The sequence below is a fragment of the Dermochelys coriacea genome, chromosome 3, assembly GCF_009764565.3.
Source record: "Dermochelys coriacea isolate rDerCor1 chromosome 3, rDerCor1.pri.v4, whole genome shotgun sequence".
In the NCBI taxonomy this organism is placed as follows: Eukaryota; Metazoa; Chordata; order Testudines; family Dermochelyidae; genus Dermochelys; species Dermochelys coriacea.
In genome coordinates, this window is record NC_050070.1 from 131,095,537 (window position 1) to 131,110,461 (window position 14,925).

The window sequence follows — 14,925 nt, forward strand, 5'->3', positions numbered from 1 at the left end:
TGATTTTTCTGCTGAGATTTTTCAGCACACCTGCATGCTTGTACATTGTACTTGTTCAAGGGGTGTATTTTGGAGGAATCATTCCTTGGATCTTCATTCTGTTTCATATAACATGATTCCATTATCACTGCAGTTGTTAAGCAGTGTTGTTTTGAAGATAGTAAAATTATTATCTACGCTCTTGAAATAAAATTCACTTATAAAATCTTAGAAATTAGAGATGAAAGAGATTATTTTCTAACAACTGACTCTTGGAGTGTATCTGCCTATCCAGAGGCAGCTGCATAACTATTTTATCTTATTTCTCCCCCCTCCCCCCAAGTTACTCTCTCTGGTTGCTCTTCTGAACTCTTTCCAGTTTGTTGACTTTTTTCTGATGCAGCGATTCCAGAATTGGATTCAATATTCTAGGTCTCATCAATACTGGATAAATCACTTCTGGTTGGTCTGTGGTGGTATTAGTCTGTATTTTTAGCACAAATTATTCTTTTTGCTAATTAATGTCAAAACGATTAATGTTTTCCTGAAGATTCCTGCATATTTTTCCTGCAACATGACTTGAGACTGAAAAATCACCATTTATTTGGTATGGGTAAAAGCAAAGAACTTTATCAGTGTTGCAGAGAACAGTTCTTGTTCCTATGATTGACATCTGTTGATGGGAACCATAGTCTTGAGAATATTAAAGTAACATTCTGGAGGGTGAGGAGGAAAATATTTAAGGATTTGCTTTTAAGTTCTCTCTCTCTCTAGGCACAGTACCATGTGGTTAATGGCTTTCTTTGCTAAATAAACACGTCAGCCGTCTAGATCTCAGCACCTTGACACTTTAATCACTTGTTGTTGCCAAGTGGCTCTAATTGTAGAATGCAGCTGCTGCTCATCATAAGGAAGATGTGTTACCAAATGTAGCTTTGTCCAGTCTTAAAACTAGCACCTCTCTGCTTATTCAACAACAAAAGCACATTGCTTTACAGTAGGTGTGTATCTTTATTGGGATTTTTGGTGCAGCTGTCTAGAGTATCCACCTGGCATTTCACCCACAATATTATTTATGTTGACAGTGGGATTAAATGTAATATAAGTGGAGAGCTCCAAAGTTCCATTGAAAATAATAGGAGTTTAGGAGCCTAACTACCTTGTGGATCTCCCTAGTTACCATACTAAAGAGTCCACTAAAATGCCTAGATTGATATAACATGAAACATAGTTAGTCTCATAACGCATGTGTGTCCATTAGTAGTGACATTATCATACTGTAGTCTAGAGGAATAAATAGACCCTCGTGGGTTTGATTTAGCTCTGGACTATGCCACTGGACGTAATGTAGGGGGCTGACAATAGTTGGGTGCTCGAGGAGTTGCCGTGACAGAAGTTACCTACACCACACTCTGCCAGGGAATACCAGTGTCATTCCTAAAAGTAGGTGTCTGGCCCAGAGAGGGCATGACCACTGTTCCCAAGGACGCACTGATTTACCACCGGGGGGATATGCTGATTCCTATCAAACCCTGTTTCAGGTTAATACTGACCTCTCCTTGTACACTGAGCTCTTACGGGAAGGGCAGTAGTGAAGACAAAAGCCTGCTGTCCCAAGAGATGATCCCCTTTGGCTTCAGAGTTGCCTACACTAGCCCTGGTATAAAAGTGTAGCTCTCTTCAATGAAACTTGTTTAGATTGCAGGCTTTTTGTTTGTTTTGTTTGGTTTGTTCAAAACGAACTTTGTTACAAATGTAAATTACTGTTAATTTTCACATTTGTTCCTTGCAAACTTAAAGAGCAGAACAAGCGTTTCCTCTTAAAGTTTAATTCAGTGGTTCTGAGCCCATGGCCCACTTGTGGCACAGTCAGCACACAGCTGCGGCCCATGTGACATCTTCAGGGTCATACGGGTAGTATATTTATTGTGTGGACGTGGTCCACATAACACACGAAAGCTACATATGTGTCCCACAGTGGTAAATAGATTGAGAACCACTGGTTTAATTTAATAGGCAAAACTTGTCTTGTCTTCCTATTGCAAAGATAAAATAATGGATTTCTTTGTAGGTGAACACCTAGTCTGAGGAACATTGTGGCTCACTAAAGGACCAGAGGGTGCAAACACTACGGTTTAGCACATTTCTGGCATGCTTTCACCTTCAGACAATGTGGAGAGTTCCAGTTACTGGACCCACCTGTTGCGGCTGTCTGCTGTCTGCTGATTTACCTTACTCTGCAGGTAAGAGTGAATAGTTACTATGTAACCAGCTCTTGCAGCTTACAGTTTTGTCATTTATCTCTTCATCTTTAGCTCAAGCATAGTTGATTACATTAATAGTACTAGATTACAGTATTTTTTATTATTCCCAGTTAACTCGTGTCATCCGTCTGAGAGAAATACTGTTTCCGTACATTATACATCTTAATTTTTGAATGCCTCTGACAAAAGACCTTTGCGCTCCTAACAAAAAAATAACTACTAAAATGTAATCTTAGGATTTTCTCCGTATACCTGGCTCATCGGTAAATTGTGGCTGTTCTTTTGTTTTTCATGTCATGATTTTTGAAAAAAAGGAAAAGAAAAAAACCTCTCTAACAGAAAAGAAGTACTTGTGGCACCTTAGAGACTAACATTTATTTGAGCATAAGTTTTCGTGAGCTACAGCTCACTTCATTGGATGCTTCTTAGATTTCCACTCAATACGGAATGCATCCGATGAAGTGGAGCTGTAGCTCACGAAAGCTTATGCTCAAATTAATTTGTTAGTCTCTAAGATGCCACAAGTACTCCTTTTCTTTTTGCGAATACAGACTAACACGGCTGCTACTCTGATCTCTGCTAACAGAGGCTGTCTGTTTCTATGGCTACTCTAGGCCTTCTCATCAGCTCCCATGACTTCTTCACACCACCCCTTGTCAGCTCCCCCAGTTCAAAGCCTCAATGAGTGGCCATAGCAATTCTCACGTGCAAATACAAATTCTTATCTGACTATAATAAGAAGTCATGTACATATTTCTGCTGTTACTCTAAAATATTTGCTGCTTATGTACCTAAAACAATGAAAACCAAAGAAATTTAGGACTGAATAGGATATTAATTAATTGTTTCCATTTCTAAGAGATTTTAACACAGTCTTCACAATTTTAGTCACCTTTTAAAAGAGTGAACTCACAAATATATCGTGTTTTATTAGTGCAACAAGAAATATTTCCTTAATCTAATTTGAATTAAGCTTTTTGTATTTCCTGTTTCGATGAACTCTTCTTTGATTAAAATATAATTTGTTTTCCTCTGACTCTTGGTTTTCTCAGTAGAGGGTTTTTATTTGTATGTGAAAATAGGATCTTCCTAATTTTCTCTTACTCTTTTCAGTCACATGAATTACCCAAACTAAGATTTTTTCTGCGCTTGGAAAGTACATGTGGGGAATTGTACTACTGTGTACAGTAATCACTTTTCCCTCCCTTTAAGTGGTTGCATTTACAAGCACAGATCTTAATGAAAAGTACAAAGGCACATGCTTAAGTGCTTTGCTGAATTGTGTGGTTGACATGATTTTGACAGTGTTAACTATGTATCACTTTATTCCTGGATACCCTTCATACATTGCATACTAATATCTGTAGGAGGTTTTTTGGGTGGGACTGAGGGAAGGGATAGCAAAAGAAGCTCTGAAGAAACTGGGCTCCCCTCCCTCTTGGCAGTTTAAAAAAAAAATCCTGTGTCACAATTTCGGTGTTAACGGCACCTTTGACCCCACCCCACCTCCGGGTCTTCTTTGAGGGCAGCCTCTTTAGGTTTCCATGTCCCAGCTATTCACCTCTTTTGGGCAGAGACCTGTCTCTCCTTCCCTCCAGACTGAAGATTTAGGCTTATAGTCCTTCTGCACCTCACTGTGGTTTCCCCACCAGGTCTAAATGAAGCCTGGCACCTGTGGTTAACCTCTCTACAGGGACTATAACAGTATATACAGTTTATCAAAAAACCTTCACAAAGCAAGCACATTTATTCTTAAAGTAAAAGTATTACAGAGAAAACATTAAAAAAAAAAAAAAGCTCCCATGCACAGGCTAAAGCTTATCAGAGGTCATCTGTCATTTATGGGGCCCTACTATACCAAAGTCTAAGGGTTGGGGCCTTTGGATAGGAGGTCCTGTCCATTTGCTAGATCAGAAAGAAGCCCTGGAGTCAGTGTTAACCCAGCTTTTTATCCAAAGTCTTTTCTTTGTCTGATGGTCTCTAGGAAGTTCAGTTTGAACCAGTATATGTGAACCTCTCCAGATGGTGGTATCTCTCTGGAGGTGTTACAACCTGAGTGATTTGTCTTAATCACCTCCCACTGTTTTGGTTTCTGGAGAAGTTGTAACCTTCTCCCCATAGTTGCATACATATACAATCCCGAACTCAGTGATACATAAACTTAATAGAATGGTGTGTGCCTCTGGGTTTGGCAATATCTGTCACATCTCCCTTATAAGAGTTTGTGTAACTGGGCTTCTTGACCAGCATCCTAGGGAAACGCCTTATTCCTTGGATGGTGTTTCTGCCATTATCTTGCCTAATTTCAGTTTTCAACTATTCTTTAATAAACATTCTGCTGACAAGCCAGTATACATCATTCATAAATCTGTGCAGTCATTTGACAACCATACCATATATTTTGTTTCTTTGGAACTATAAGGCAGTTCTATAGGTGGAACTCTCTCCACACACCTTTTACCTCTGTCCGCCCCAAAACCTGGTCCTCCAACTCCCACCTCCTATCTGGTTCTAGGGGGGTCGCTCCCATAAAAGGGAGCTCTTTTTCCCCCCCCCCACACTTCATTTATCACACAGACAAAAACACCATATCACTTGTGGGTGTACACGGTTCTCAGAACATTCACTCCAAATCTGACCTCTCAGTCCTCATCCTCAAGAAAATCTGCCAACACCTTCAAAAGATAAGCCTGGGAATTTAAATTCATAACTTTGCTAGAAACTAAAAATCATGGACTCAATAAAGACACTGGATTTAAGGCTCATTACAACAATCTGTAATCCACTACCCCTCTCCCCTTTGTCCTAGGACTGCAGAGGTGTTAATCGCCCATTTCACCTTGATGATTAATTGCAACATGTATTAACTCATTATGCTAAACATCTGTTCACCTTGTATTTAGCTGTGACACTAGTACCTTTCCCAAATCTGAAGAGCTCTGTGTAAACTCAAAAGTTTCTCTTTCACCAACAAAAGTTGGCCCAATAAATATATTACCTGACCCACCTTGTCTCTCTAAATCAACAGAACCAGTTTAGAAAGCAAAGTGCAGCACTCCTCTGTGTGTGAGCACCAATTAAATGTCTCTGAATTAAGAATAAAATGTTAAAAATAAAGATCCAAGTGATAAATCTGCTCTTAAAAATCTAAATAGACAAATGAGATTAAATCATGAACGGTCTTTGGGGTAGGGGAAGCCAGACTTATCTTTTGAGGCTATTAAGAAATTATAAATGCTCTGATACTGGATGTGTGATAAATGCTTGAACAAATCAAGAGGAAATGCTCAATAAAGTGTTTCTTAGAAATGAGTATTTTGACATTTAAATAAGCTCTTAAATTCTTTGGGTGATTGTGTTAGCACAATAAAAAATACAGACCCCAAAAGCAAAATACAGAGATTTGTTGAGGAGCTCTGTCTTTTAGAACAAAATTCTGGGAGCATTAATAATGTTCTGTAGTTAAAATCACATTTTTTGGTTGGCCGCACAGACTAGGGTTTTCAGATTAGTAATTTTCTCTTGCTGCCATTTACACAAAGGTATCACCTGCCTTGAAAATAAAAATAGGGGAGGGTGAATTTGGGGTTGGTAAAATTATCAGATTTTAGCAGGCAATCAATAATTCACGCTTCGGTGGAGTTAATGAATGGCAGGAGTACTTTGCAATGTTACACTATTCTGATATCTATTACGCAGTCCTGCTTTGTGCAAGGTTTAAAGACCTTCCAGAAGAAAGAGGGTTTCAAGGAGGGAAAGGGGGTTGAGCAGAAGTCCCTAATGCAAAGTCTTCCAGTTTTATGATGGTGTCATTTTTTATCTAAGGTGGGTGGATTAAATGTTTTTTATCATCTAAGAAGAGTAAATGAAGTTACCGTAGATGGCTTCTCTCTGTTTCTCCTCTTCCCTGGTTCTTTCTCATTGACCTACCTGCCCTTTTTCCCCCTCCTCCACTTCTCTCTGAAATTTATAAAACAGTATTATTCCATAAACAAATTCTTTGTTTAAAATGGATTGTGGTTGGATAAGTGTAACATTCCCCCGCCCCCAAAGAAAACCCCTTAAAAGCAAGGAAATGCCAAATTATGGAATACCTCTTAACTGTACCTGAAACCCTACATAGCATGTTTGCACGACAATGCAGATTCCATATATTCACAAACACTTCCTTCTGTTTCCAGCTGATAAGGAAATGCACTGTACACATTGCATGGATCTCCTTCAGAGTAGAACTCAAAAACCTTATTACAATATTAGCAAATATTCAGTATTGACATATATATGCACAGATTAAGTGTGCAGTCTTTTGGGGGAGAAATAGGAGATCATAACTTAGTTGGGATCCATGCTGCAGAAAGAGCACAGAGGGTGTGAGGGTGCAGTTGCTGGTGCAAAACCATAGGGCTCCACACAGAATGTCCCTTTGTCTCTGTCAGATCCCAGAGACCCATGAATTTCAAGGAGTCAGACGTCTGCTTCTTCCACAGGGGCAGACCCCACCTCTCCTTCCCTTATTTCTGAAGAAAACAACTAGATAAAACTCAGAGTGTTCCTCTGTCGTTTGGGTTGTTCTTTATAAGAGGTGAGTTTTCCCCAATTTTCTTCAAAAATTTAAATTCCTCCCACAAAAAAAGATCCAACCCTGCCGCTCCCTCCCCACAAAAAAAAATACAACCAAGGATTAATCTAATCTGGAAATTTACTTTTGAAGTAAGAAATTTTGTTCTAAATGATCTTGTCATTTTACTGACACACCCATTTTAATGATGTAGCTAATTTTTTATATCTTTCTACTGATAGTCAGTAGATCATTTGTACTGGAGATAAATCATAATAGCCATCAACAATGGCTGGTTCAATTAGTCTTCACTTGGGACCCTAGTTGTAGATTGATTTGTACTGTAAAGATACTTTATACCTCTGAAGTAGCCTTGGTATTGTGGCTACTGATAGATATCCTGTGGGTACTACTTATAAAGGTCCTAAAAGAAAAAGAAGAGGGAGAATGTGAAAGTTAGCTTTTGGGTAAGTTGGGGAGAGTGGAGCTAATACAAAGCTACACAAATGGAGTTGTGAAATTAAATACCATGTTCTTTTCTTTATCTAGATTCTTTATCTAAGTTGTTGGAATGTCACTCCTTCACCACTGCCATACTCATTTGGTATGTCTGTCTGTACACAGTGATAAAGACCAATTTGCAGAAAGGTTTTTCTTCCATACTCACAGCTCGATTTTTTTCATCTCTGTTTCAGGTGGACAGTCTCTCTCTGGAGGACTTGAATGCGTTTGTGGCTCACACTCTGTGCCTTCAGGGGAAGTCAGCTGCTCAGCTATCAGGTTGCAGGTAAAGACTGACTGATCTGCTAACATAATGCAGGTAACTAGGGTAAACAAAATGTGGCTTTCTTTTGAGCATTCTTCTCTTACAGTTACTCACTCAAGGTTTGGGAATTGAGCGTCAGTGTAACATTTACAAGCATTTTATTTCTATAATTTTGTCTGGTTCATTTGTGTTCATTAATGACATACAGTGTTTAAACGTGAAGGGGGCATTTTCTAGAGATTAGAAACCAGGACTGGGAATCTGAAGATCTAGATTTGTTCCTGGCTCGCCACTGATTTGCCATGTGATCTTAGGCACGTGACTTAACCTCTTTTAATTTACCCATCTTAGGCCTTGTCTACACTACAGAGTTTTGTTGACAAAAGTTATTTCGACACTCAAAAAGCACTGTAATAAAAATGGGTAATGCATGTTCACACTCACTCCCTCTGTCAGCAGAGCACATCCACACTTGGGGCACTAACATCGACAGTGTGAGCATGCACTGTGGGTAACCTATCCCACAGTCCAGCTCGACACCTTCTGTCGCTAGGTGTTGTGAGAAGGCGGAGCAGATTGCTGCGCATCTTGGGACAGGGCTCAATGTCCCATGATGCATTGCTTTCTGTCTCAGCAGTCCATGGGCTTCTGGTTTGCTGTCATAGCATTTTTTGATGCCCCTTCTTGCTGTGCACACTGGCATTTTATGAGAGTGGATGGATCCTGATCTGCTATCCAGTGTTCTAACTGTCATGAAGACATCGCGATGACAGCGCAGTTAATTGCGAAGTTTCCTAACTGAAGAAGACTCCCAGTTGCCTGACCATGCTGTGTGATATGGATAGGAGCACTTGAAATTGTTTTTGGCATTCACAGAAGAGCTTCAGAGGAGGTGCTGTCGTCATCATGAATAGGTCTGAGTATGAACAAGAGGCTACTAGGCAGCTCTCCAACACCACTTTCTACAAGCCATTACCCTCTGATCCCACTGAGAGTTACCAAAAGAAACGACAGCCTGTGCTCAAGAAACTCCCTGAAAAAGCACAAGAACAAATCCGCACAGACAACACCCCTAGAACCCCGACCTGGGGTATTCTATCTGCTTCCCAAGATTCATAAACCTGGAAATCCTGGATGCCCCATCAGCTCAGGCATTGGCACCCTGACAGCAGGATTGTCTGGCTATGTAGACTCCCTCCTCAGGCCCTACATTACCAGCACTCCCAGCTAGCTTCGAGAACCAACCACTGACTTCCTGAGGAAACTACAATCCATTGGTGATCTTCCTAAAAACACTAGCCTAGCCACTATGGATTGTAGAAGCCCTCTACACCAACATTCCACACAAAGATGGACTACAAGCCATCAGGAACACTATCCCCGATAATGTCATGGCTAACCTGTGGCTGAACTTTGTGACTTTGTCCTCACCTATAATTATTTCACATTTGGGGACAATGTATACCTTCAAATCAGCGGCACTGCGATGGGTACCCGCATGGCCCCACAGGAATGCCAACATTTTTATGGCTGACTTAGAAGAAACGCTTCCTCAGCTCTCATCCGTAATGCCCCTACTCTACTTGCACTACATTGATGACATCTTCATCATCTGGACCAATGGAAAGAAGCCCTTGAGCAATTCCACCATGATTTCAACAATTTCCATCCCACCATCAAACCTCAGCCTGGACCAGTCCACACAAGAGATCCACTTCCTGGACACTACAGGCTAATAAGCGATGGTCACATAAACACCACCCTATATCGGAAACCTACTGACCGCTATTCCTACCTACATGCCTCTAGCTTTCATCCAGATCATACCACTCGATCCATTGTCTACAGGCAAGCTCTACGATATAACCGCATTGCTCCAACCCCTCAGACAGAGACAAACACCTACAAGATCTCTATCATGCATTCTTACAACTACAGTACCCACCTGCTGAAGTTAGAACAGATTGACAGAGCCGGAAGAATACCCAGAAGTCACCTACTACAGGACATGCCCAACAAAGAAAATAACAGAACGCCACTAGCCATCACCTTCAGCCCCCAACTAAAACCGCTCCACGCATCATCGAGGATCTACAACCTATCCTGAAGGACGACCCATCACTCTCACAGATCTTGGGAGACAGGCCAGTCCTTGCTTACAGACAGCCCCCCAATCTGAAGCAAATACTCACCAGCAACCACACACCACACAACAGAACCATTAACCCAGGAACCTATCCTTGCAACAAGCCCGTTGCCAACTCTGTCCACATATCTATTCAGGGGACACCATCATGGGGCCTAATCACATCAGCCACACTATCATAGGCTCGTTCACCTGCGCATCTACCAATGTGATATGTGCCAGCAATGCCCCTCTGCCATGTACATTGGTCAAACCAGACAGGCTCTACGTAAAAGAATAAATGGACACAATCAGACGTCAAGAATTATAACATTCAAAAACCAGTCGGAGAACACTTCAATCTCTCCGGTCCACTCGATTACAGACCTGAGGGTGGCTATCCTTCACAAAAAAGCTTCAAAAACCAGACTCCAACGAGAGACGGCTGAATTGGAATTAATTTGCAAACTGATACAATTAACTCTAGGCTTGAATAGAGACTGGGAATGGATGAGTCATTACACAAAGTAAAACTATTTCCCCATGTTATTTTCTCCCCCCACCCCACCCCCACTGTCCTCAGATGTTCTTGTTAACTGCTGGAAATAGCGTACCTGGCTTGTCACCATGAAAGGTTTTCTTCCTTCCCCTCCCCCCTCCCGGCTGTTGGTGATGGCTCATCTTAAATGATCACTCTCCTAACAGTGTGTATGATAAACCCATTGTTTCATGTTCTCTGTGTGTGTGTATAAATCTCCCCTCTGTATTTTCCACCAAATGCATCCGATGAAGTGAGCTGTAGCTCACGAAAGCTTATGCTCAAATTTGTTAGTTTCTAAGGTGCCACAAGTACTCCTTTTCTTTTTGCGAATACAGACTAACACGGCTGCTACTCTGAAACCAGAGTGTGGACTGTCACTTTTGGGCTTGGGAAACAGGCATTGAATTGTGGGATGGTATCGTCATGCAGGTTACAGGAATACATCAAAAAGAAGGGATACTTCTCCATGGTGTTGCAGGTGTTTATGTATCATCGTAGGTGTTTGACTGACATCAACGCAGGGTGGTCCAGGAAGGTGCATGATGCATGCATCTTCAGGAACACTCGCCTATACTGAAAGCTACAAGCAGGGGCTTTCTTCCAGACCAGAAGATTACAGTGTCGGATGTTGAAATGCACATAGTGATCCTGGAGACCCAGCATACCCCTTATAGCCGGGCTCATGAACCTACACAGGAAACCTGGAAGGCAGCTTAAAGGCGCGCTAGCGTTGCCTTTATGGCCGGTTAGACCTCACTGAGGATGATATTCCCATGGTCATAGGCACCTGTTGTACATTGCGTAATCTTGTGAAGCTAAGGTGGAAGGTTTGCTCAGGTGGAGTGTTGAGGCAGAACCGCTTGGCTGCTGATTTTGAGCAGCCAGATGCCAGGGCTAATAGAGGGGCACCCAGATGGGGGTAATTCAAATCAGGGAGGCTTTGAGGGCAACATTTTGAAAATGAGAACCAGTAATGTATATCACTGTGATTGGTCCTGCAATGTTACATTACATGTAGTTTTCCTAGGAAGCAATGGTGACATTTGGGGCCTTATATTCCGGTAAGCAAATTATTAAACTTCCTGTGCATGTACTGGTAATGCCTGCTATCTCAATTTGTAGGAACAAATAAAGATGAGTTATCATTCAAAAACTTCGCTTTTATTGCACAAGAAACCACACACACACACACCACACCCTTGGTGGAAAAGGAGGTACCAGGGAAGGGCAGACTTTCAAAGCTGTGTGTAGGTCCAGCTGTCATTTTGAAGTTGTCTGAGGGAGTGGAGTGAAGGGGAAACTGAGAAGTCCCGGAAAAGTGGAAAGGAATGTGTGGGTGGAGTTTGGTGGGGGCATGGAAAAGAGTTCTGAATGTGTTGTAGGAGAGGGCGGGCACACATTTGCTCAGTCCTGCAGCATTATTAAGGACTTTGGTATCTGTGTTTGCTCCTCCATGACTTTAATCATCCATTCAGTAGCATCCTTAACAAACTCCTGATTTTCTTTTCTGTCCTGCCTTTTGGCTTCCTTCTACACCTTAAATTCCCTTTTCTCTGCATTGGAGAAATGCAGTACTTCCCGGAAACATGTCTTCTTTGCTCCATCTTGGGTGCTTTTTTTATCTGGCGGAAACTCTTGGCTGGTGTGTGTGGGGTGTTCCTGAAGGCCACATCTGTCGAAGCAGAAGGAACAATTCACAGAAGCATGATTATTAAATTCATGCACAGCATTGAAACATTTCAGTAAAATACACCTCTGGTAACACAACAATCACTTTCTCACTGACCTTGGCAAGCACACATCTCTGCGAACACCCAAAGCATGGTGAGTGTTGGCTGGGAGGATGGGGGGCGCTCTACATGATGGAAAAGAGCACTGTGCAAGAGTTGCGGTGCAGCCGACTAGGGAAAAAAATTCTAAAATTCTCCCACACTTTTCGACAGGCAGCGGTCATTGTTGCAGATATCTCACTGCTGAGGGTAAGCAGGAGAGCGAGGGTACATCTACTACACACTTGGTGGCTCTTCTCTGGTCCCTATGCTCCTCACCTCTGTGCCGCTTTGGTACCTGCACAAGTGATTGCTGATGGTGTGGGAAAGTTTCTTATAATGGGGGGGAGGAACAAAACAGCTCTGCCAAGGAACCTTCGGCAGAGGATTGCCGAGTACCTCCAGGAAATGTTCCTAGAGATCTCTCTGGAAGATTCCTGTGAGATTTGGCATGCATCAACACCTTGTTCTGCCGTACTGATTAGCTACACAGGGAAATGTCCAGCATACAGAAACACAGACAGCCCTGTACATTTCTATACCCTGAACCCACCTCTGCACTATACAAACTGCAGCGACTTACCAGGCATCTCCTCTCCTGCTTCTTGCTCACCAGAGAGCAACTTCTGAGACTGGCTAGACACCTCTGGACTGGTGAACAGTTCCTGGCTGCCTGCCCCACCGGGTGACCCCGCTGGGAACTCTACCTCTTCATCAGTGACTTCATCCTCTGGGTTAGATCCTTTTCTGCCGCCTCCAGGCCTTCTGAAGGGGCTCTTGGTGGTGGAGGTGTGGTCACCACCAAGGATAGCATCCAGCTCCTTATAAAACTGGCAGGTCTTAGGTGCAGCACCAGAACGATGATTTGCCTCCCTCGCCTTATGGTACGCCTGCCTCAGCTCCTTTATCTTCTCTGTGCAGCGTGTTCCAATCACAGCCCTTTTCACACAAGCCTTAAGAAATCTGCCTGTAGGTATCAAATTCCTACGGCTCAAGCACAGCTGGGACCGCACAGCCTCCTCTCCCCATATCCTGAGCAGCTCCAGCAGCTCTGCAGTCATCCAAGCTGGAGATCGTTGCTCTGATAACCTGCCATGATCACCTGTGAAGATGTGATGAGACCTCCCCACACCGAGCAAACAAGAAATGGAATTTCAAACATTCCCTGGCTTCCCTGGGGCAGATGGTTGTTGAACTCCACTGCCCTGCAGCCAGGTAAAACTACTGACCAGAGTGGTCACAATTGGCATTGTGGGACACCTCCTGGAGGCCATTAAAGCGATAAAATAAAGTGTGGTGTCTACATTGGTACTTTGTCGACAAAAATTTTCGTAAAAAGCCTTATGTCTCTCGTTGGGGGTGATTTTATTTTGTCTCCAAAAACAATTTTTGCTTCCAAAAGTTGCATTGCAGTGTGTACGCATCCACCGTTTTAACGACGACAAACTTTATAGTCTAGACAAGGTCTAAAAGATAGTACTAATACATATCTTTCACATGGACGTTGCAAGAATACTGTAATTAAATAACAATGGCAAAATAGTTGGAGATTATTGGATGAAAGGTATTAGATAAGTGCCAAGTATCATCATAGCCAATGCTGCAGTTAAGATTGAATTGTTTCCATAATAGTCCCACTTTTCCAGTTGCTCATAGCTTTCCTCAAAAATGTTCCTTTCAGGTTGAAATTTTCCTGGGTCTAAGTATAAAGATGAATTTGGTTGACTAGTGCAGGAGGAGGGTGAACATGTGCAGTCAGTTGCAGGATTGGGGGCCTTTGTATGGAATTTGAAAAAATTAGCTGAGGTTTTTATGAGATACTCGAGATGAAAAAATAAAATCACTCTTCCCATAAGTTCCAGTCAGAAATTGGTAAGTTCCCTGTCTATACTTTGAATTGGGGATGGTAGCGTCTAGTCTATTTCAGATCATGTTAGACAGAAACTTGTTTAATTCCACATGCCATATTCAAAAATTATTTTTTAATATCTAAAGGAATGTTTGAATGCACATTCCTGTCTAACGAGAGAGTCTATTTTTTCTGAGAACTCTTAACACATTTGAGAATACAAATTGTATGAAAGACACAGTACAAAATAATGCATTGTTACACCATTTGTACTAAAGTGTTAGCCTCCTTGTAAAGAATCACATGTTGTTTTACATTTTCCAGTGTTGTAAAGATCCTCATTTGGGATCCAATACTGCAGTATCTAGGGACACAAGACAGCGTTTAAGGTGTGGTGGAATCCTTTAGACACAAGTTCTGTTTTTGTGATTTGTGGGCAAGGCCTTTAATATAATCAGAAAGATCCACAGAAGTGGTTTACAGTACTTGTTTGACTTTATTATTTAAAATTTGGAAGAGAGAATGAAAGTATAAACTAAATAACATTGAAAATATGTCCTGTAATGATGGATTTTTTATGGAATCAGCCTGAGATGTGGAGTGTGTCTGTATGGAACAGTTAACCAATGTTAGATGAAGTGCTGAGGTCAAATAGTCTATTATTAGCAGAGCAATAGCAGCTCCTATAGTTAAGATTTCCTAATATTTATAGAGGTGACTGTCAGGAACAGAGGCCTGTTATTCTAAGCACTACAAACATATGAAGTATGGATTATAGTCTAGAATTTTGTGTTGAAATATTGGTTTGATATCATATGTAGGATGATCAGATAGGAAAAACAGTCAGTCATATACAGTATATATTGCAAGTAGCTGGGTGGAAAATGTATGGATTTTCGGGTTCCTTTCTCAGCTGTGCCACTGATTACTTGTGCCATTTCTGTATTGTATCAGCCATGGCTTGTCTTCACTTTCAAGGCCCTTCATAGCCTGTCCCCACTCTGCCTATCATCTCTCATTTAGTAGTGAAAGGTTGAGACCTGCCTCCAGTTGGTCAGTTGGCCTGTGATGCCA

At 41.8% G+C, this 14,925-nt stretch overlaps 1 protein-coding gene across 1 annotated transcript in view; it reads left to right on the plus strand.

The window, feature by feature from the left end:
• Nucleotides 1-14,925, plus strand: part of FAM120B (family with sequence similarity 120B) — an 89,645-nt gene that overhangs the window by 18,445 nt on the left and 56,275 nt on the right. Inside the window, 4 exon segments of the mRNA XM_038395252.2 lie at nucleotides 2,069-2,097; nucleotides 2,099-2,151; nucleotides 2,153-2,222; nucleotides 7,497-7,581. Coding sequence (XP_038251180.1) covers nucleotides 2,069-2,097; nucleotides 2,099-2,151; nucleotides 2,153-2,222; nucleotides 7,497-7,581 — 237 coding nt within the window.